The sequence below is a fragment of the Peromyscus leucopus genome, chromosome 7, assembly GCF_004664715.2.
Source record: "Peromyscus leucopus breed LL Stock chromosome 7, UCI_PerLeu_2.1, whole genome shotgun sequence".
NCBI lineage: Eukaryota > Metazoa > Chordata > Mammalia > Rodentia > Cricetidae > Peromyscus > Peromyscus leucopus.
In genome coordinates, this window is record NC_051069.1 from 49,833,659 (window position 1) to 49,855,747 (window position 22,089).

The 22,089-nt window shown below is 52.7% G+C and overlaps 2 protein-coding genes across 8 annotated transcripts; both read right to left on the bottom strand.

Annotated features, from left to right (window-relative positions):
• Positions 1 to 864: 864 nt before the first annotated feature.
• Plppr2 (phospholipid phosphatase related 2) lies at positions 865 to 14,143 on the bottom strand. 7 transcript variants are annotated; one of them, XM_037207684.1, is made up of 10 exons: positions 13,043 to 14,143; positions 11,587 to 11,756; positions 10,767 to 10,846; positions 9,277 to 9,390; positions 9,011 to 9,146; positions 5,952 to 6,223; positions 4,996 to 5,172; positions 2,645 to 2,767; positions 2,283 to 2,334; positions 865 to 2,156 (listed from the first exon to the last, which is right to left on the bottom strand). In XM_037207684.1, exons 3-10 carry the CDS (start codon positions 10,830 to 10,832, stop codon positions 1,813 to 1,815), a joined length of 1,284 nt encoding a protein of 427 aa, XP_037063579.1. In that variant the 5' UTR covers positions 10,833 to 10,846; positions 11,587 to 11,756; positions 13,043 to 14,143; the 3' UTR covers positions 865 to 1,812. The 7 variants fall into 7 exon arrangements, with proteins under 7 accessions (XP_037063579.1, XP_037063578.1, XP_028728336.1 ...); XM_037207683.1 differs by having other exon boundaries at positions 9,011 to 9,158; XM_028872503.2 differs by having other exon boundaries at positions 2,661 to 2,767; positions 9,277 to 9,465.
• Positions 14,144 to 14,244: 101 nt separating this feature from the next.
• Positions 14,245 to 22,081, bottom strand: Ccdc159 (coiled-coil domain containing 159). Its single transcript, XM_037207688.1, has 12 exons — positions 21,928 to 22,081; positions 20,124 to 20,230; positions 19,789 to 20,015; positions 19,026 to 19,059; positions 18,535 to 18,623; positions 18,375 to 18,456; positions 16,949 to 17,144; positions 16,338 to 16,409; positions 16,188 to 16,260; positions 15,747 to 15,868; positions 15,447 to 15,529; positions 14,245 to 14,576 (listed from the first exon to the last, which is right to left on the bottom strand). The coding sequence occupies exons 1-12, from the start codon at positions 21,936 to 21,938 to the stop codon at positions 14,425 to 14,427; spliced, it is 1,248 nt and encodes a 415-aa protein (XP_037063583.1). The 5' UTR covers positions 21,939 to 22,081; the 3' UTR covers positions 14,245 to 14,424.
• Positions 22,082 to 22,089: the final 8 nt, after the last annotated feature.

A 22,089-nucleotide genomic window follows, 5' to 3' on the forward strand; every position in this document is an offset into this window, starting at 1 on the left:
TGGAACTCAGGTTGTCAGGCTCCAAGAGAAGGGCTTTCACCCGCTCAGCTATCTCACGGGCTCTCACCCCACAATTCTTTTTTTTTTTTTTTTTTTTCCGAGACAGGGTCTCTCTGTGTAGCTTTGCACCTTTCCTGGAACTCACTTGGTAGCCCAGGCTGGCCTCGAACTCACAGAGATCCGCCTGCCTCTGCCTCCTGAGTGCTGGGATTAAAGGCGTGCGCCGCCGCCGCCGCCGCCGCCGCCGCCGCCGCCGCCGCCGCCACCGCCTGGCTCACCCCACAATTCTTACATCATCTTCCCTGGCTTGAGTTTTCTACTGGTCAGATATCAATACCTACATATCAGAGACCTAAAGCCCTGGTATTGGGCTACACCTGTAATCCCAGCACTCGGGAAGCTGAGGAAGGATGGTCATGGGCTACATGAGACCCTAGAAATCTCAAGCCCTTTTTTAAATCCTTGAACCTAGAGTTTGTCTATACGGTTTCATGTTTGAGGCTTTGGGGATGTGCGTGACAGGGTCTCAGGCAACCCAATCTGCTCTCCAGCTTGCTACGTAGCCAAAGATGACCCTGAATTCCAGGTCCCTGTGCCTCCACCTCCCCTGTGTTTGACCACAGGCACATGCCACTACACCAGTTTGTGAGAAGCTGAGGATGGGTGTCCCAGGCAAGCGCTCTTCCAACCACCCCACATCCCTAGCCCCGATCCAGGATTCTGGCCGGTGTCACTGGCCCCACGGCCACACTGCCTCTCCACGTTTGTCCTTAGATACCCTGCGACAGCTCACCCACACCCCTGCTCACAGCCATCTAGATCCAGTCTCCCCAGCACTCGGGGGAGGCAGGCACCGCGCCAAACTTCTGTTACAAACAGGTCTTTATTAAAGATGAGGAGGGAGGCAGGGAAGGGGGACAGTGTTTCATCTGCCCACTGCCTTTGGCTATTCGGGGTAGGGGGACCTCCTTCTGCTTCACCCATGCCCCCCAAGATAGCACATCTGCATGAGGCTGAGGCATAGGGAGCAGCATGAAGAAGAAGGGTGGGTCCCAAGAAAATAAAGTATTTTTCCACAGCCCTAATAAATAATAGAAGGTTTGGGGGTGCCCTGGGCACAGCCAAGGGGAGACAGCACCCGGAACTCCAAAACCTGTGAACTGGGGCAAGCCCTACCTAAGTAGGGAGTGGGAGGGTGTGAGATGATGCACCTGGGGGAGGAGCTAGAAGGGTAGGGATGCCCACAGGACCCTGCTATGGGGGAGCCTGCCCCCCACCCTCCAGCTGGACTCCGTGATTCTAGGGAGAGTCTGGACAGCCCTCCTTGACTTTGACTTGGCTTTGACACGGGTGGTCCCCCATTGACTGGAATCATTCCCACCCACTCTCGGCAATTCTGAAAACCAAGGGCTCCTATTGGCTGTTGAGACACTGAGCATTGGCCAGAGTTGCCCCCTTGCTTGAGGGCGCTAAGAAGTGAGAGGTTCTTATTGGCTGGAGTAAACTTTTCGGCTGAATTCTGAGAACTAGGAGCTCTCCCTGGATAGGCAATGGTCAGTTGGGTCAAGCATCAGCCGTTAAAAGGGCAGTCCTAGGGACATGGGCCCACCTGGTTACTTTTGCTTACCCAGATGTCCCAGAAGGCCAAAGAGCAGTCAAGAGACGCCCCCACCCCAAGTGTCCTTCCAGCCATCTTCTGATGCCGAGCCTGGCTGGTTTGGAGGGCCAGGGTCCTTTAGCACTCGCGTGGCACACGCACGCGTGGCAGGGAAGAAACGGGGGGGACACTGGGCATATTTGAGGTGGTGGGTCTCACAGCAGGTGGTCGCGGCTGGCAAACAGATAAGGGCTGAAGTTGTCGCGGTGGAAGGGGGAGGGATGGAGTCCACTGAGGGTGTACAGGTCCCGTAGCAGGGGCGTGGGCAGCAGCAGCTTCCGGCCGCGGCCGCCTCCCCCGCCTGGGCCCCCGGGTCCAGGGGAGGAAGGCGAGGGACCCTGGCTGGGAGTCGGTGCGGGCAGGGGCAGCGGCAGCGGCAGGGGTGTCGGCTCAGACCTCAGTCGAGGGCGGGGCACACGGGGCGAGGAGCACATGGCTGGGGCCCTGGAGGACACACAGCTGGGAATCAGGTGGCCACGGCGGGCACAGTTCTGCGGCTCTAGAGATGACATTCGGAGATGAAGGGGTTAGCAGAACCGGAAGGTTGGCAGAGAAGCCCAGGGGGGACCTCCGCCCACCTGCAAGAGACCCTCCCTGCTCAGCCCCCCACTTCCTCAGCACTCACTGGATGGGGTGAGCCGTGCCGGTGTCGAATGCGGCCTGCAGGTCTCGGGTTCCTGAGACAAAAAAGAAGAGGGAGGAGGCTAGAGGATCCCAGGACCCCTCAACTCACCGTCAAAAGGGGCTCACCAGCCGGACGCCCCCATGGAAGACGCAGATTAACGACGTAACTTTGGGAGGGAGAGGGAAGTGTAGCCTTCCATTCACTAAGGCTTGTTTCTTCCTAGGACTTCATCCCCAGAGCTGGTTGGCTCCCCACCACCCTCCCCCGCGAGGCAAGGACCCTCACCGCCTGATTTCCTACCTCCCTGGGCCTCCTCCACCCACCACCCTCTCCAGCCCGGAGCAGCTCCCGGGCCCCCTTACCTGGGCCACACTTAACTTTTCGAGGGGGCTGTCCATAGTGGGGGCCTGGCTCAGGTCCTCCCAGGGGGAGAGCCTTCGGCCAGAGGGGGGTCGGCTCTGGAAATTGTGTACAACACAGGTGACCTAGGCCAGAGAGATAGGAGCATGTTGAGGCCTGAGACCAACAACACAAGAATTATGAAAAGACCATCAGTTTCAAATAGAAACTGAGGCTAGGATTTCCAAACACATGTAACCTTTCTTTACAATTTACTTTTTACTTATTGGTTGATTTTCTTTTCTTTTTTTAAAGAAAGGATCTCTCTATGGCTGTCCTGGAACTCTGTGTAGACCTGGCTGGCCTTGAACTCAACAGAGATCCACCTGCATCTCCTCCCAAGTGCTGGGACCAGGAGCGTACCACCATGCCTGGCTGCATTTATATGCTTGATATTTGGTATTTTGTGCAATTATTTGGCATGAATATTGGTTTTTAATTTTTTTTAGATTTATTTTTATTTTCTGTCTATGAGTGCTTTGCCTGTATGTCTGTGTACCACTTGCATGCCTGGTGCCCATGGAGGCCAGAAGAGGGCACTGGATCCCGTGGAACTGGAGTTACAGATGGTTGTGAGCCACCATGTGGGTGCTGGGAACTGAACCTAGGTCCTCTGCAAGAGGGCCAGTGCTCTAATATGCTGAGCTGTCTCTCCAGCCCTGAATATAGATATTTCAGTGTTTCAAAAATATTATTACTTTTTATTATAACTACTCACTCTGTGGGGATCCACCCACAGCACACTGCCTTTGTGGAGTTCAAGGGAAAACTTTGGGGAGTTAGTTAGTTCCTTTTGCCAGGTGAGACACAGGATGGAATTCACACTTAGGCAGTCACACAGCTGCCTTTACCTAAGGAGTTTTCTCAGCAGCCTTTCCCCAAATGTTCAAGGAGGGCTGAGCTATGGGTCACTCCATATGATGCTTGCCTAGCATGCATGAAGCCCTGGGTTTCACTCCCAGCACCACAAAAACAGGGCATTGGTGGGGTAGTGTATGGAATCCCAGCACTAGGAAGATGAGGCAGGAGGATCAGAAGTACAAGGTTATGTTTGGCCAGGAGTTGGTGGCACACAATTTGAGTCCCAGCACTTGGGCGGCAGAAGTAGTCAGAGTTCTGTGAATTCAAGGCCAGCTGGTCTACACAGTGCATTTCAATCCATTCAGGGTTGCATAATGAGACCCTGTCAAAAAAATTTTAAAAAAAAAAAAAGAAAGAATAGAAAAAAAGGGGGGGTGTTTCATTGATTCACTATACAGCAGCTCTGGCTGGGCCTGGAACTCACTTTGTAGACCAAGCTGGCCTCAAACTCAAGAAATCTGTCTGCTTTTGCTACCCAAATGCTGGGATTAGAGGGATGTGCCACCATGCGTGGTCAAAATTATATATATATATGTTTTTTTGAGACAGGGTTTCTCTGTGAAACAGTCCTGGCTGTCCTGGAACTCACTCTGTAGCCCAGGCTGGCCTCGAACTCACAGAGATCCACCTGCCTCTGTCTCCTGAGTGCTGGGATTAAAGACTTGTGCCATTACTGCCTGGTCAAAATATTCTTTAAAAATATATTTGGGGGTTCAGGAAAATGGCTGGTACACGCGCGCGCGCGCGCGCACGCGCACACACACACACACACATTTAATGCAGGCAAAACACTCACACAAAATTAAAACTACATAAATCTTTAAAATATGTGCATATTTTTTAATGTATGGGTGAGTGTACATATTTGTGTATGTGCAGGTGCATGTTTGTGGGTGTGTGGGTGTGTATGTGTGTGCACATGAAGGTGTGTTCTGCTGTGGGGACACAGGCTGGTGTGTGTGGAAGGCAGGGCTAGTCTCTGGTGTCATTCCTCAGGAGTGGTCCACCTTGCTTTTTGAGACAGCCGCTCATGGGCTGGAGCCCCCAGATCAGGCTAGACTGGCTGGCCAGTGAACCCCAGCAATCCTGTCTGCCTCCCTGGTGCTGAGCTGGCAAGCATACCACTTCTGGCTTTTACGTGGGTGCCAGAGATCTGAATTCAAATCCTCATGCTCCACCAACTGAGCCACACCCCCTCCCGTAAAATAGTATTTATTTCAGTTGCAGAGTGTCGTGGCATCCCTTTAAAATTTGCCCACCATGGCATAACCTTGTCAACCCACTTCATAGATGAGAACATGCAAGCAGTCAGGGTCCAAAAGGAAAGGACGACTGCCCTCCCCAGGTCCCGCAGACTTTATACACCCTTCGGCATCATCGAGCAATTCTGCCCCTTGGGTCAGGGGCCTGATAAGAGGTCTTCCATTCAGAGACGGGTGGGAGGGGGACTCACCAGAAACGTGGCGATGGCCGCCCCAGTCAAAAAGCCAGCCAGCACGTCCGACCAGTGGTTGCGATACTCTGCCACGCGGACCACGCCCACCAGGAAGGCGGGGCACAGCAGGGCCAGGCAGAGGGACGGTTTCACCAGGCGGGAGCCCTTCACCCGGAACACTAGGGTCACGTACATCTGTGGGACCCAAACTGATCAGAGGATGAACCACGCTTTTCGGGTCGGAGCAATGGAGGCTTGAGGGAGTGGCCGGGGGCCCCAGGAATGGGGCAGGTGGAGATGTGACCACACACGTACAGAGAAGGGGTGCCTGGATTTGGGGTGGCAGGGGAGGAACTCCAAGGGTCCCAGGGGTTCTGCATGAAGGTGGTGTGGCCAGAGCGCCAAAAAGGACAGGTGAGGGTCTCTGGAACAGGCTTCCCCGTGATGGGGAAAGATGCTCGCTGCATGAAAGCAGGCGCACAGAACCAAGGAACAGAATCAGGGCCTAAGGGGCTTGTTCCGGGAAGTAGCCTCAGAGCCTCATGGGGTCACAGAAGTGACCAGGAGGGGACACATCAGTCATTCCAGAGGCCAGAAGAGGGAAGAAATCAAAGCAACAGAACGTGGGAACAGTGAAAGGCAACGGAGAGAATTACAGAAAAATTAGGGGCGTGGCCAAAGCAACAAAGGGGAGGGGCGAGCGCTCCAGGAGGCGGAGTCAAAGCCCACAACCTTACTTCCCGGCCATCATCCTGGGCCTGCAGCCTCGTGTAACTGCGAGGGGCGGAGAGCCCAGGGCAACTGGGGGGTAGTCCAGGCTCTAGGGCTGGGATGCACCACGAGGGTGTGTGGCCTCACGAAGCTCCAGCTCAGTGGGCGTGGCCGCACTCCCAGAGCTCCTCCCCCTCCATCAGGCACCCCCACCCCCACCCCCGACCTCCTCCGGACCCCTGGCATCTCCCCCAGGGCCTCACCGCAGTGTAGGTGACCGCATAGGCGCACAGGGCCGCGTCCTTGCAGGGGAAGGCGCGGCGAGCGGCGGCCACCAGGCTGGGGCTGCCTGCACAGGCGCTCTGGTCCGTGACGAAGCGGTCAGGCCCAGGCCGGTCAGGAGACGGCGGTGGGCAGCCCAGGGCCGTGTAGTTGGGGCGACACACAGACAGGAAGTGAGGCGTGGGGTTTCCGGTCACCACCTGCCCCGCATTCGCAAAGATGGTCGTGGTGAAGAGGCCGAAAGAGTACACCCCTGGCGACGGGGAGAAAAGAGGTCATGTCCCTTCAACTGGGCGCCCCACACCCTTGTCTATGTCTAAAATTAATTTTTTTACGCCAGGCAGTGGCACACGCCTTTAATCCCAGCGCTGGAGAGGAAGAGGCAGGCGGATCTTTCTTTGAGGTGGAGACAGGCCTGGTCTACAGAGTTCGAGGCCAGCCTGGTCTACAAAGTGAGTTCCAGGACAGCCAGGGCTACATAGAGAAATCCTCTTTTGAAAAAAAAAAAAAAAATCGAAAAAAAAAAACCTTATACTTATTTATTTGGGTTTTATCTAGTTGTGCAGACTCTGTTCTGCTTATGTGGAGGTCAGAGGATAGCCTGAGGTATTTAGTTCTTTTCTTCTACCACATAGGAACTCAGGTTGTCAGGCTTGGCAGCAAACTCCTTTGCCTGCTGGCAATCTCTGGTCTCAACTGTCTTGCTATTCTTGGGCGAAGGCCACTGTAGTCAAGCTGGGACCCCATGATAACTGCGCTGAAGTCCCCTTACCTTTGGTGCCACCATGGGTCCCTCACTATAATGTGTATCTACCTATAGTCTGTCTCTAAGAAACAAACTGTGTCGGGGCGAGCCCTCCACCCCCCACCCCACCCCCGACTCCATCACAGCCACCGCGGCCCCTCAACACCACTGCATCAGGACTTCGGGACCTCCTAGGAAGACCCTATTGAAACTGTGGGGCTCCTCCTCTCCTTACCCTTCTCTTCCTGTTATATTTGTTAAGAATTACATTTGTTTGGGGCTGGAGAGATGGCCCAGCATTTAAGAGCACCGGCTGCTCTTCCAGAGGACCCAGGTTCAGTTCCCAGCACCCACATCACAACTGCCTGTAACTCCAGGTCCAGGGGATCTAACACCCTCACAGACATTTTCTTGCCTCACAGGCAAAAAAATAAATAAATAATTTAAAATTTTCAAAAGTTGCATTAATTTGTGTGTGTGTGCTTATGTGCAAGGACATCAGAGGATAACTTGGGACAGACCTATGTCTGTCCTTCTAGCATACAGGTCTTAGGGTCTGAACTCAAGTTGTCAGGTGTGGTAGCCTACACAGTGCCTTTACCCATGAACCCTCCAACCAGCATGCCCCACCCCCACCCAGGCAGAGTCTAGCTTTGTAACCCTGACTGGCCTTAAGCTTGATATATAGACCACGCTGGCTTGGAACTTTCAGCCTAGCCTGAACTTTAAAAAAGGTTTACTTACTATTTTTACTTATGTGTATGTATGTGTGTGCCTTCATGAGTTTATGTGTACCACATGGATGTAGGTGCCCATGGAGGCCAGGGGGTGTCAGAGTCCCTGGAATGAGAGTCACAGGCAGCTGTGGGCAGCCTGATGGGGGTGCTGGGACCTGAACCCTGGTCTTCTGCCAGAGCAGCAAACACTCTCAACCACTAAGCCATGTCCTCAGCCCCTGACCAGAACTGTTGACAGTTCAGATTATACAAACATGCCAACCTACACAGCTTGCTTTTTTTTTTTTTTTTTTTAAAGGTATTGGCTCATTTTGTAGCCCAGGCTAGCTTCCAGACTTGAGATCTTCCTAACACAGCCTCCCAAGTCCTAGGATTTCAGATGTGAGCACCACACAGACTTACACTCTTCATGAGAGCAAGTGCATACGTTTGTTGTGGAGGTCAGAGGTCCATTCCTCCAACACCGTCACATTTGGAAACAGTGCTTCTCACAGGCTTAAAACTTTGCCAAATAGGCCAGACTGGGGGGCCCAAAGCTTCCAGGGATCCACCTGTCTCCACCTCCCATCTTACCGTCTCTGGACAACAAATGTGCCATCCCTGGCTTTTAGAAAGATTTTCTTGGGCTGGAGAGATGGCTCAGCAGTTAAGAGCACTGGCTGCTCTTCCAGAGGACCCAGGTTCAATTCCCAGCACCCACATGGCAACTCATACCTGTCTGTAACTCCAGTTCCTGGGGATCCGATACCCTCATATAGACATACATGCAGGCAAAACACCAATGTACATAAAATAAAAATAATTAAATTATTAAAAAAATAAGCTGGGCAGTGGAACATGCCTGTAGTTCCAGCACTCAGGAGGCAGAGGCAGGTGGATCTCTGTGAATTGGAGGCTAGTCTGATCTACAAAGTGAGTTTTAGGACAGCCAGAACTACACAGAGAAATCCTGTCTCCAATATTGTGTGTGTGTGTGTGTGTGTGTGTGTGTGTGTGTGTGTGTGTGTGTGTTTGTATGCATGCCTTTGTCTATATGTAATGTATGTCTGTGTATGTATGCCTGTATCTATGTGTCGGTACATGCATGTGTGTATGTGTGTATGTGACTGCATTTATGTGCTTTCGTGCATGCGTGCACGTGTGTGTGTGTGTGTGCCTGCATTATGTGTGTGTGTGTGGTGTGCTGTGTTGTGTGTGTGTGTATGCCTGCATTGTTGCTCATGTGTGGTGTGTGTATGCCTGCATTATGTGTGTGTGTGTGTGTGGTGTGTGTGTGTGTGTGTGTGTGTGCCTGCATCATGTGTGTGTGTGTGTGTGCCTGCATTATGTGGTGTGTGTGTGTGTGGCTGTGTGTGTGTGCCACATCTTGAGTATAGTCAGAGGACAACTCAGGAATCACCTCTCTCCTTTGACCACGTGGGTCTGGATAATCAAACTCAAGTCAAGCTTGGTAGTAAGCGCCTGTACCCACTGAGCCATAAGGTGGAATTGTCCCTTTGTCCCTGAACTCACCTCCCTCCCCAAGACCACTGGACTAACCCCAGGCTGCATCTCTCACCCAGGAAACGGACCAGCCTCCGGAGTGGGGGGCTGAAGCGGCAGCAGGCTCCAGACACGATGGTGCTCTCCCCACTGACAGGACTGGCGGAGGGCGGAGCAGGAAAGAAGGCGCGGGCCAGCTCCCCCAGCAGGATCTGTGGACGAGACTAAGATGGGGTCTTCGGGACCTTCGAGGCCTGGGCTCCCCCAGCCCCAACCTGGCCTTCCTGCCTTCTGCGAGTCTGTACTCCCTGGCATCCCCCCGGGTGACCCACACCATCTCACCGTGAAGGTAGGCCCAGCAGTGACCAGAGCATAGATGAGGGCGGGAGGGGCCCGGCTGGCAGCCTCAGGCCCGGGGTACGGCTTGGCATAAGCGCTGTCATAGCAGAAGAAGCCCTGGGTGTGCACAGGGAAGGTGTCCGTGAACTCCAGGCGGTATGCCAGCAGGACCACAATGCCCAGCAACACAGACTGCAACCGGGCAGGGCCAAGAGAGGCAAAAAGAGACAGGAGGAGGTCAGAGGCCATGAGGCCATGGAGAGAGAGACAGGGAAATGGAGGCAAGAGGAGAGGAGGGAGGGGAGGAAGGAATACATTTTCACCTTCCCAACAGCTGTAGCTACGGTTCTGTTTTTGTTTTGTTTTGTTTTATCTTGTTGTTTTGTTTTGAGGCAAGGCCTCATGTAACCCAGGATGGCTTTAAACTCACTATGGGGATAACTTCTGATCTTCCAGCTTCTACCTCCCCAGTACTGGGGTTATAGTTGTAGATCAGTACACCTTGTCTACTCAGTGCTAGGGATGGAGCCCAGGGCTTTGTCAAGTTAGGCAAGTCTCTATGAACTGAGCCATATCCTCAGCCCATTTTTTATTTATCTATTATTTACTTACTGGTTTTTTTTGGGGGGGGGATGGTCTCATTATGTATCTCAGGCTGGCATGGAAATCATACACTTTTGTTGTTGTTTTAGACGGAGTATTACTATGTACCCCTGGCTGTCCTGGAACTCACTCTGTAGACCAGGCTGACCTCAAACTCACAGAGATCCACCTGCCTCTGCCTCCTGAGTGCTGTGATTAAAGGTGTGCACCATCGCCTCCTGGCTTGATCTCACTCCTTAGTCCTGCCTGGCCTGGAACTTATCATGTATATGAAATGGCCTTCAAGTTGTAGGCATCCTCCTGCTTCTGCCTCCTGGATGTTAGGATTGCAAGTATGCATTTACAATGGCTGCACCTTGCAATTTCTTTTCTCTTTCTGTCTTTATCTTTTTTTTTTTTTTTTTTTTTTTTGAGACAGTCTCATGTAGCCCAGGCTGCCTGGACTTCCTTGAAATCCTTCTCCTTCAGCCTCCCAAATGCTGAGGTACATGTGCCACATATGTGCCATCATGCCCTGTTAATTATGATCATTTTAGAGATGAAGAAACTGAGGCTCAGGCATGTAAAGTCCCAAAGTATGAATGGATTAGGGCAGAATGGGGCTGGAATCCAGAGAGGAATGCTTCTGAGTCCAACCCTGTCACCACATCTCAAGAGAAAGGGGGCAGCAGCTGAAGTTCCAGGGTAATGGGGTGTGAGAGGTCAAAGGGAGAGAGAGAGGAGAGAGAGAGAGAGAGGGAGAGAGAGAGAAAGGACTGGACTGGAGCCAGGAAGGTGGGAAAATGAGTATGGGAAAGGGGTGGTCAGGGGCAGGGAAACAGGCTGGCCAAGGATAAACGGGATGAAACAGGAATCAGGTTCCTTTCTCAGAGTGGCTCTGAGGTCCTCACCTCCACGAAGACGAAGCAGGGGATGATGGAGAAACTTCGCTTCAGGTGAGGTCTCCCTCCAGCCATGGCGAAGGCTGGGCCTGTGGAGGAGGAGGAAGTTCAAACTCCAGGGGCACATGAGTGCATGAGGCTTCGTGGAGTTCTGAGTCTGCTCTTTAACGTGGTTCCCACCCTGCTGGCCCTGCCCCTGCCCACTGGACATCCTGCCTCTTCTAACGCCAGGCCCTGACTTCTACCTGAGATCCAAGACTTTTTTTTTCAAGTTATTGTTGTGTGTGTGTGTGTGTGTGTGTGTGTGTGTGTGTGTGTGCCACATTCTTTGTGTGGAGGTCAGAGGGCAACCTTTCATGTGACCCAAAAGAGTCTATCGTGGTCTCTTTTCTCTACTTTCTACAAAATTCTAATCAGATCTCATGCCTTTTAGGGAGACCTCTAATCAGTCTTCAGAGGAGACACCTCCAGCTTTAGAGAGGGTGCCCTTCTCTTTGGTACCGCCTTAATCACATTTTAGGGACTTTCATCTTCTTCTCCCAGGGGATCCCATGCTCCCTGCCCTCCTACTCCCAGTAGGTCCTTTTCCTAATTCCTTCCATCATGGCCTCCACATGCCGGCCCCCACCCCACCCCCATGGGCTGTGGTATCTGGTGCGGGCTGATAGCCAGACCCTCCCTCTCTCCCAGCTGCCTCTCCCTCCGCCCCCCATCTTCTCAGCCCAGCTGCCTCCCCCAATCTCCTCTCACCAACCCCCTACATCTAACTTCACTCCTCAAGGGTTCGGTAGCCGATACAGCTCATGCCCACAGTGACACTTGCTCTCACCTGTGCCAGCGCCCTAGGGCTTCCCACAGGCCTCCACCTCGACCACCACCGACTCACAGCTGCTCCCGGAGGCCAGCAGGGCAAAGACACTCATCTCCATTGCACGGATGTGGGAACTGAGGCCCAGGCAGGAGAGGGGAGGCACTGTGTGTCCAGGGCTCCATTGAGGCCTGCTCCACAGAGTGACACATTGGAGTGAGGGTCACCATAGGTTCCAGATGTACAGAGTCACTCAGGTGGGTACTCTCACACGGTACAAACCAGGCACAGCTTCCATCCCAAACTCTATACACAGGGGCACCTCAACATACGGCATTCATCTATTCCACAGCAAGATCCAAGCACACTGTGTGGGGTGCCTGCTTCGTGCTGAGCAAACCAGGTTTGCTAATTCACACACGTCCCCAGTCCTCCTAAACACACACACACACACACACACACACACACACACACACACACACGCACACACACACAGAGTTTGCATATGGCCTGTCACAGACACCCACACAGACGGAACATACCCCCTCAAACACAGTCAGAGAAACACACAGTCAGACACGTCCCAGCCCCCTACAAACCCTCACCCAGATACAGTCATCACCAGACTCCAGGTTGCCAACACATTTAGAGTCACAGCAGAGTCACTGCACACAATGAGAGTCACAGAATGGGTCACAGTGTCACACCCCCAGTTACAAGGCACTCAATGACAGTCACACATATGAACACCCTCTCCAGTCATAGGAGAGACAGTGTGCCATCCACAACCTCAGCCACATGGCCAGGCAACGATATATGTGACATGGACTTGCAGCCACCGCAGGTAAGATCAGACACCTGCAGATTGCAAAACAGCCACGCACACCATCAGAAAGAACACAACAGTAACCACAAAATGACAGCCAGATCACACAACTAGACATCTAGACACACACACAGTACAAGCAGTCACATGGACACCCTAAGGAAGCCAGCGCGCTTCATGGATCGTGTTCTCTCTCTCTTCTCCCTCTCTCTCTCTCTCCTCTCTCTCTCTCTCTCTCTCTCTCTCTCTCTCTCTCTCTCTCTCTCACACACACACACACACACACACACACACACACACACACTCACACACACCGGCGGACACACCCGAACCCAGCACAGCCAGAGAGCCACACAACCAGTTACACAACCACACACCAACACGGGGCAGCCACACCATCATTGACCCACAGCCACCCTCGCAGCACTGTGACCTGGCTCCTGAGGCCCCTGGGGTTCCCTCTCCAGGTTCCCCTCCCCCAACCCCATCCAAAGCCCGAGACCGCCGCCTCCCCACCCCCTAGCTACCCTCCCCCAAAAATGGACCCGCAGGGAACGTATCGGAAGGACCCACGTCCCCGGTCTGGACCTGCGTGTCCGGGCTGGGCAGCCTCGGGGCTGGAAAGAAGAGGCGCCCACGCTCCTCCCTCACCCTGTCTAGGCCGTCGCCGCCTGAGCCCCCTCTCCGTCTAGACGGTCCCGGCGCTGCAGGACAGTCAGACAGACCGCTGGTCAGGCAGGCGGACACGGAGATAGAGAAGTCTGGACCGCCGGGCTTGCAGCTCCGCGCAGACTCCGTGGCCGAGGCAGGGGCGGGGCCAAGGAGCCTTATTTGCATAATCCAGTGGGGTGGGGAAACGGGATATCATTTGCATAACCCATGGGGCCGGGCCCACGGCGTCGTGTTGGCCAGGTGGGCGTGGACATTGGCAACCTGATTTGCATGGCACTGTGGGCGGGGAGTTGTTAGCGTATTGGGGCGGGGCTATAGAACGCTCATTTGCATACCTCAATGAAGCAGGCGGGATGTGTTGGCAGAGATTGGAAGGGAAAAGAATGGAAAGAGAGATGGGTGGGGTAGCCTGAGGGAAGAGAAGAGTTCAGCCTCTTCAAAGGACACGCTATGCCACGCCTCTCCTCATTTGGGCATCGAAAGCCAGAAAAACTATCTGGATAACCAGGTCCATTTTTGTGTTTGTGACGGTCTCATGCAGCCCTAGATGGTCTCCAATTCTCTTTGTAGTTAAGGCTGGCCTTGAGCTTTGAATCCTCCTGACTCCATTTCCTTGAGTGCCAGAATTCAGGCCTGTTTCCACTACATCTGGTTTGTATGATGTTGGGGCTGGAACCCCAGGTTTCCTGTATGCTAAGCAAGCACTGTCCTGATTTTGTTTTTTTACATTTTTTTAAAATTACATATATTTATTGGGGTGTGTGCCACATTTTGTGTGTATTTAGAGGTTGGACGACAACTTGCAAGAATTAGTTCTTTCCTACCATTGGGAGGGTCCCTGAGATCAAACTCAGGTCTTCAGACTTGGTGGCAAGTACCTTCCCCATTAAGCCATTTGGTTGGCCCACTTCTGTTTTTGAGACACGGTCTCCTCTAGCCCAGGCTGGTCTCATACTTTCTGTGTTAACTTTGAACTGATGTGCCTACTTCCATCTACCTCCCAGGTGCTGGACTGTATGCTCAACTGATACACACTATTTTCCCACTGTCCTAACTAGACCCAAACATCCTTAAAAGTGTCCTGGTCTCTGCATCCTCTGAAACACCAAGGACTTGGCTGGGGGTGGCATGGGGAGGGACCCAGACTCTTGAACCAGCAGATGAAAAAGTCCAGGGTGGAGGAGGGTCTCAGCTAGTTTATTTTCTCTCTGAAGGGGTCTTCAGGGCAAGCAGTCCCAGCTGCTCAAGCTATAGGGAGAGAAGGTAGGTCATGGTCTAGCTTTAACTCCAGAACTCAGGGTTCCCAGCCAAGGACCAGATGCCCAGACAGAGTGCCAGCCTCAAGGCCTAAACTGTGGGAATCACAAGGGGGCCAGATGGTAAGGGATGGTAAGAGGCTGAGGAGGGTCTGTACCAGGAGGATAGGATCCACTCTTGCTGAAAGGTCTCTCCCAGTCAGAATCGGAGTCCCAGGAGGGATACTGAGAACTCAGGCACCGGTGTTCCTTGGAGCCTGTGGGAGAGACATTCCATTCTGGCCCTTTAGACCCTGAACATGACCCTCTAACAACTTCAGAATATGGACTCTGCATCCCTCGAAATGAAACCACACTGATCCATGATCTAGACACCCACATTCCTTGTGTGACTTAAAGTAATACTAAATTATATCAATGACCCTTTAAATGTTCCCTTTAAAAGATCCCATAAGGGGCACCAGAGAGGCAGCTCAGTGGTAAAAAGTACTATTAGCTGCTCTTTCAGAGGACACAGGTTCAATTCCCAGCACCCACATGGTGGCTCATAACCCTCTGTAACTACAGTTCCAGAGGATCTGACACCTTCTTCTGGCCTCTGAGGGCACCAGGTACACAGTTGGTACACATATATATGCAAAATGCCCACATACATACAATACAATAAAATACATCTAAAAAAATTCCCATAGAGCCAGGAATAGTGGCATATATCTGTAACCCCTGGGGAGCTGGAAGCAGGAAGATCAGAAGTTCATCCTTGGCTACATAGTGAGTTTAATTAAGTTAGTCTGAGCTATGTAAGACCATATCTCAAAAAAAAAAACCAAGAGACTAAAAATCTCACAGATCCTAAATATGACCCCAATCATCTCCTGCATGAAACATCCAGGGTCTATGTAGCTCAGGCTGGCCTTGAACTTGAGGTTCTCTTTCACTTACCACCCCTCCCAATGTCTGGGATTATAGGCCTTCAAAATCTCAACCAGTCTCTCAGCTACCCAATGTAGCCTTAGGACAGGACCCCACCCAATGTGACCCTCAGAAGACCCCTGAAGGTGGCCTCGTATACGTGAAGCTGGGAATGACCTCACCCCGACACCCCCATTACTAACTCAGGCCCTCACCCCTGAGACTGGAGGCTCTGGGCTTGGTGCCCACGGACAAGGCAAGACAGTCGATGGAGCTCTGCAGACTGTGGACAGCAGACCTGTGGGGGGGACAGAGAGACGGGGCCCCAAGAGACACTGGGGTATCCAAGACACCCCAGAATCAGAGCTAGGGCAAGGGAAGCTGTGGAGAGGGTGATTCCTACGATAAGTAGGAAGGACTAGAACCATTTGTGTTCCAGATGCTGTGTGTGTGTGGGGGGGGTGCAAGTTAGAGGAGGGCTAGGGGTCAGAGGTCAGACTGGAGGCTGGCCTCACCATATGTCACTCAGCTCCTTCTGTAAATCATCCTTCCAGCAGCCACTGCTTTCCAAAGGGCCCTCCTCAGCCTCTGGCCATGAAGATGGCTCATATGCCTGCTGCTTCATCTTGGTCAGAACCTGAGGTTCGGGAGGGGGTTGTGAGGACAAGCAATCAGACACACAAGTAGTGACGACCACAGAGAGAGGTAATCGTGGGGTGGCGGCTTTATTCCCGGCTGTATTGAGAGCATGGAACCCTCAACGAACACCACTTCCTGATCGGGGAGGGAGCGCGGCTATTACACCCATTATATGGAGAGGCAAACGGAGGCCCAGAAAGACAAAATGATTTGCCCATAATAACATAGCATTAAATGTCAGAGCTGGGGTTTGGTTTCTGCCTCTGAGACTCAGCATGAGCTCCCACCTGACCCGCGTTCTCATTTTCTCTGCTCACCTTCCGGCACTTCACCTGTGTTTTCTGCACCTTCTGGATATTCAAGAGGTTCTCTGAGATCTCATCCTCTGGGCTTCTGTTGGGGAGAGAGCTCAGTGGACAGAGGAAGCCGAGGAGCCCCACCGCTTCCAGGCCACAGCCTCCAGGCACTCACGGAGCTTCTGATAGATGAAAGTCACTTCTTCCCGCACCAGCTCCAGCTCCTCCCACAGGAACTTCTTGCTGGGGGGAGAGATGAGCCTAGACTCACGTTCCCAGCCCCTTCCCCAGGCCTCCTAGGCCTCCCACGTCCCCATCTGCCCAGCCCACTTCCAGCCACAGGCTCCTCCCACCGCCCTAGCTCCTTCCCGGTATCAGGCTCCACCCACACCATCCGAGGCCTCAGAATCGGATCCGCAGCGTCAGGCTCCACCCACCCAGCCCTAGACCCCGCCCACAGCCCCGCCTTCTTTCACCGCCCTAGGGTCCGAGCCCTCACCTCCCATCCACTTTCTCCTTCCTATCTGGATCTCCCCAGTCCTGTTCTCTCCTCCTGATTTCCACTCTCCAGCCTCTCCGCCTCATCTCTGACCTGCTTCCCTCCCCAACCCACCTCCAGCACCTTCCAGCTCCGTTAGGCTCCTCAACACCTCTCCCTAACCACCTAGGTCCTCTCAGCGACCCGTCCTGGCCCTCCGTCGTCTCCCTGCTGTATTAAGTTCTCTCAATGGCCGCCCGCTTTGCTTTCTTACAACCTCCACACTGCCCTCCTGCACACCCACCTGTCCCGGATCTCCTGGGCCAGCAGCTGTAGGCAGCGAGCCGTCCGGGACCGTTGCATCTCCTCACCGTCCCTCAGAGTCTTCTGCAAGCCCTGCAGACCTTGGGCCAGGGCCCCATACAGCTCCTGCCGACTCTGCTCCGTGCCCCACTTCTGGCCTTCCTTCTCTCCTTGGCGGCTTGTGGGGCTCAACACTTCTGTAGAGAGGGTGGGACACTCTTGCTTTTATTTTTGTGTGGGGGTGTACAGGTACCTATATGTTCACGTGTGTGCACAGGTGTGTGCACAGGTACGCAGACACGTGGATGTGTGTGGGCGAAGGGAGGTCCAAGGTCATACTGGGTGTTCTCAGTTCTTCTCCACCTTATCTTTTGAGACAGGGTCTCTCACTGAACCTGGAGCTCGAAGATTGGGGTAGACCTGCTGGCCAGGGAGTCTCAGGGCTCCTCCTTTCTCCACCTCTGCAGAACTGGGATTACGAGTGTACGCCACAAAGCCCAGCTTTTTTTTTTTTAGCCTGAATTCTGGACATGAACTCAGGTCCTCATGCCTGGACGACAAGCATTTTAGTAACAGCCACCTCCCCAGTCCTGTATTTTTTAAGATTACTTATTTCTATTTTATGTGGTTTATGCTTCATAGGTGTTTTACCTGGTTCCCATGGAGGCCAGAAGAGTGTGTCCTATCCCCTGGAACTGATGCTACAGAGGATTGTGAGTGACCATGTGGATGCTGGGAACACAACCTGGGTCTTTTGAAAAAGCAGCCAGTGCTTTTTTATATATTTTTTTCTTTTTACTTGATTTTGCTGCAAGGTCTACATGAGCTAATTATTTTTTATTTTTATATTTTATTTATTTATTTATTTTTGGTTTTTCAAGACAGGGTTTCTCTGTGTAGTTTTGGTGCCTGTCCTGGAACTCGCTCTGTAGACCAGACTGGCCTCGAACTCACAGAGATCTGCCTGGCTCTGCCTCCAAGTGCTGGGATTAAAGGCATGCACCACCGCTGCAGGTGGCCGCAGCCAGTGCTCTTAACTGACAAGCCATCTCTCAGCCCCAGGGCTCTGTTTTTATTTTTTATTTTCCAGAAAAATCTCTGTTGCAGTCTGACTTTCAGTCTCTAATTAGATGAGGGTAACCTTGAACTCCTGATCCTCCTGCTTCCATCTCCTAAGTGCTGGGATTGCTGGCATGCACCCCAGGTCCAGTTTTATTCCATGCTGGAGGTGGAACCCAGGACTTCATGCGTGCTAGGCAAGTGCTCTACCAACTGAGACCCAGCCCAGCCCAAAACAGTGGGAACCAGATGTGGGCCTGGGACCAGCCTTGACTCCAGCTTTCCCTGACCCTGTTCTGACCTTCACGTGGAACTTACTTCTACTCACTTCCAACTTACTCAGACCTGGGTCTCCATCTAGTCCTTACCTTCAAGCTGCTGGATTTTGATCTGCTGTAGGCAGCTCTCCTTCTCCAGCATGGTCACAGAGTGGTTCAGGAACTCAAAAGCCTGGGGGGTGGGGGCACAGGTGAGGCTCTAGAGCAAGGACCATGACGAGAACAGGGGTACAGAGGAGGGGGGGCTCACCTTGGTCTGAGCCTGCAACTGGGTCCTGAGAGACTCTAGTTCACATCGCAAGAGCTTCTGAGCATCAGGGATTAGCATGGCGTTCTTAACTGTGGGCAGAGAGCAAGGGGGAGCCATGGCTGAGGTAGATCAGGGCAGAGATGGGTGGGTAGATCAGAGGAGAGACAGGGGCATGTAGAGAGCAGGGGGGGGGGCTTGAAGCATTTAATGAACGTGGGCCTTGGTACTGGAGAAGAAAGTGGACGTAGGGGGCCTGCAAGATGGCTTGGGGGTGAAGGGACTTGCCACTCAGACAGACGACCTGAGTTTGAACCCAGGGACCCGCAGGGTAGGAGAGAACCAACTGGTAAGTTGTCCTCTGACCTTCAAATGTGTGCCATGGCACACGCATCCTCAAATACAGGAGGTAAATAAGTCAAAGTAAAGGAAAATTTGAGTGGGGCTAGAAACCCGACTGCCTCCCTCCAGTCTCAGCAGGAGAGGGCGTTCACCTTTTACTTTAGAAGAGCCAGGCTCCGGGGACTTCTGGGAAAGAGAAGAAGAGGAAAACGGTGATGAGTTCCCAGACTGCTTACCTTGATGCAGTTTGGAGGGAAGGATAAGAGTGGTCTCTCGAGTTCTGGTTATCCCTAACCAGGAATTCAGGCAAAACTGTGTCCGGGGGCATTCATCCACTGCCCTTACCCGCAAGGTCATCATCTGCACATGCTCAGAAGGGCACTTGTGTGTCTCATCTCACGTGTTTATGAGCCCCTGGGTTGACCCTGGCAGGAAGCAGATGCCAAGCTGTCCCTTAGGAGTACAAGACATCACTGACAGCAGGGTCCACAGCGGACACCATCGGCACGTGACACACCACCACAAGCTGTTGTTGAACATAATCAGCTACAGGCACAAGTGTGAGTCTCACACACACACAATCAGAAACCATATAGATACAAAAACAAACACAAGCCCACACACACCCCTTCAAAATATGAAAGTCAGACATAATGTCTCCTTCCTATAATCCTAGCATTCGGGAGATGGATGCAGAAGAAACAGGAGTTCAAATCCAGCTTTGGCTACAGAGCAAGTTCAGGGCCAGCTTGGCCACAAATAGGTTTTCTTCTAGTCCTTCCTTCTTCCCTCTAGGGTGCTGTTCTAGGTGCTGAAACCCCTGCAGGTCGCTGCTCAGCAGTCCCTTCCCTAGGCCCCACAGTGGTACACTGCAAGTACATTCCTGGGTTAAGGAGGCTTTGGGGAGTGTGTGACCTTGGTTGGGCTGTGGTTCCTCTTCACAAGCTCCTGGTCATGACAATGTTCCTTGTGTAGGTCTAAGTTGGAATAGGAGGCAGCCTCATGAGGCTGAGATGCCGAGTCCCACTCCGGCCCCCAATCCACAATCCTCGGTGTTTGTTCTGAAGTAGCGTTGACGATGTCAGGCTCCAAGGTCCTGGACCAGCGGGTCATACAGTCCAAAGCCCTGTCTGAGGAGGACCCTGGGGGAAAGGGTTTCCTTCAGGAACACGTGATAGCAAGCTTGCAATTGTCAGCCCCGTCCGGCCCTCTAGCTGTCTACCAGGCCCCCCAGGAACTCCAGTACTTGCCCCTCTTCTGGTTGGCAGGCCAAGATGTGATGGAGAGTGAAGGAGGTGAGCCGAGATGAGATCCACAGTAGTCAGGGTCCCGGGGCAGGCCAGCCAAAAGAGGGTCGCTGCAGAGAGGGGGATGGGAGGGGCTCTGAGACCAGTCTCTAACTCGTGATCCTTTCATTTTTAGTAATTTACTGTTGTTTTCGAGACAGGGTCTTGTGTAGCCCAGGCTGGCCTCCAACTCATTATGTAGCCAAAGATGACCTTGAACTGCTGACCCTCCCTAGCTCTAGGATGACAGGAGTCACTACATTCAGTTTATACAAGGCTGGGGACGGAACCCAGCATGTTAGGCAAGTGCTCTACCAACTGAGCCTCAACCCCCGGCCTCCTAACCCCTCTAGAGTCTCCCCTCAGAGATGTTTCAGCCCAGAAATGTCTCAGTGTTGACAGAAGTGCAAGTCAGATGAAAGGTCAATCACAGAGGTGGGGTTGGGGTATGAGAACCCAGACATCCCACACGAAGACATTAAGGCCTTGAAGCGCTGGTCAGAGAACCCACGAGGAAAGTGCTTGCCTGCAAAACTGGATCCCCAGTAACCAACTGAACAGTGGAAGGAGAGAACCAATGCCGTAAGCTTGACCTCTGACCTCTACATGTATGCCATGACATGTGCACACTCACACACACATCATGCACACCTAAGAATAAGAAATAAAGTTTTATATTAAGAAAGAAACAAGAGAGGAGAGATGGCTCAGTGGTTAGGAGCACTGACTGATGTTCCTGAGGAACTGGGTTCAATTCCCAGGTTGTCTGGAGTCCTATCATGCCAGGATAAAAAAATAAATAAAAGGAAAAAAGAAGAAAGAAAAAGTAGGGGAGGTTGGGGGGGGCATGAGGGATTGGAAGAGAGGAGGGAGGGAGGGGAAACTGTGATCTGGTCGTAAAAAAATTAATTAAAAGAAAGTAGCCACACGCCTTTAATCCCAGCACTCAGGAAGCCGAGGGAGGCAGATCTGTGTGAGTTCGAGGCCAGTGTGATCTACAGAGTGAGTTCCAGGCCTGTCAGAGTTACCTAGAGAGACCCTGTCAAAAAAAAAAAAAAAAAAAAAAAAAAGGCTTGAGAACTGGTTTAGCGGTTAAGAGCACAGCTGCTCTTCCAGGACCCAGGTTCAATTCCCAGCACCCACATGGTGACTCACAACCTCCTGTAACTCCAGTCCCAGAGGATTTGATGATCTCTGCTACCCTCCGTAGGAACCAGGCACCAAAGCAGTGCACAGACATGCATGCAAGCAAAACACTAACACACATAAAACAACATTTAAAAATCTGAAACAGCAACAACAACAAAACCACATAAAGGGGCGGATGTGGTGGTCCACCCCTTTAATCTCAACTCTCAGGGGGATCCCCGAGTTCCAGGCCAGCCTGGTCTACAAAGCTAGTTCCAAGCCAGCCAGGGCTACACAATGGGAACCTGTCTGGGAAAAAAAAAAAAAAATCATCATATCCACTTTACTGGGCTGTCCTGGTAACACAGATTTAGTCCACTGCTTGGTAAACGAGAATTTGTTCTAGAATATCACCTGAGGACCACGGATGCCCTAGAAGAGTTAGAAGGGGAAAGGAAAGAGGCATTTCAGAGCTCCACCGCAGGTGGATGCCCAGCCCTGCCTGCCTCTCCCACCTCAATTAATCCGACGTTCCCTTCTCCGGAGTCTTCTTCAGAAGGGGCGTGACCACTGATACTGGCCCCGCCCTTGCACCCCGCCAGTCCCCCAATCCCCTTTGCCATCCTCACCTACCACATACCACCTGTTCATGCTCTCCCATCAGGGACCAGGAAGCCAGTCCCAGCTGTGACGCTGAAGTTTTGATCCCTTGGGGACACCTTCGCTGGAAAACGCCGAAGGCCGAAGGTGGAGTCACAGAGAAGGGCGTGGTCTGCACTTGAGCCCCGCCCGCTCACTCCGG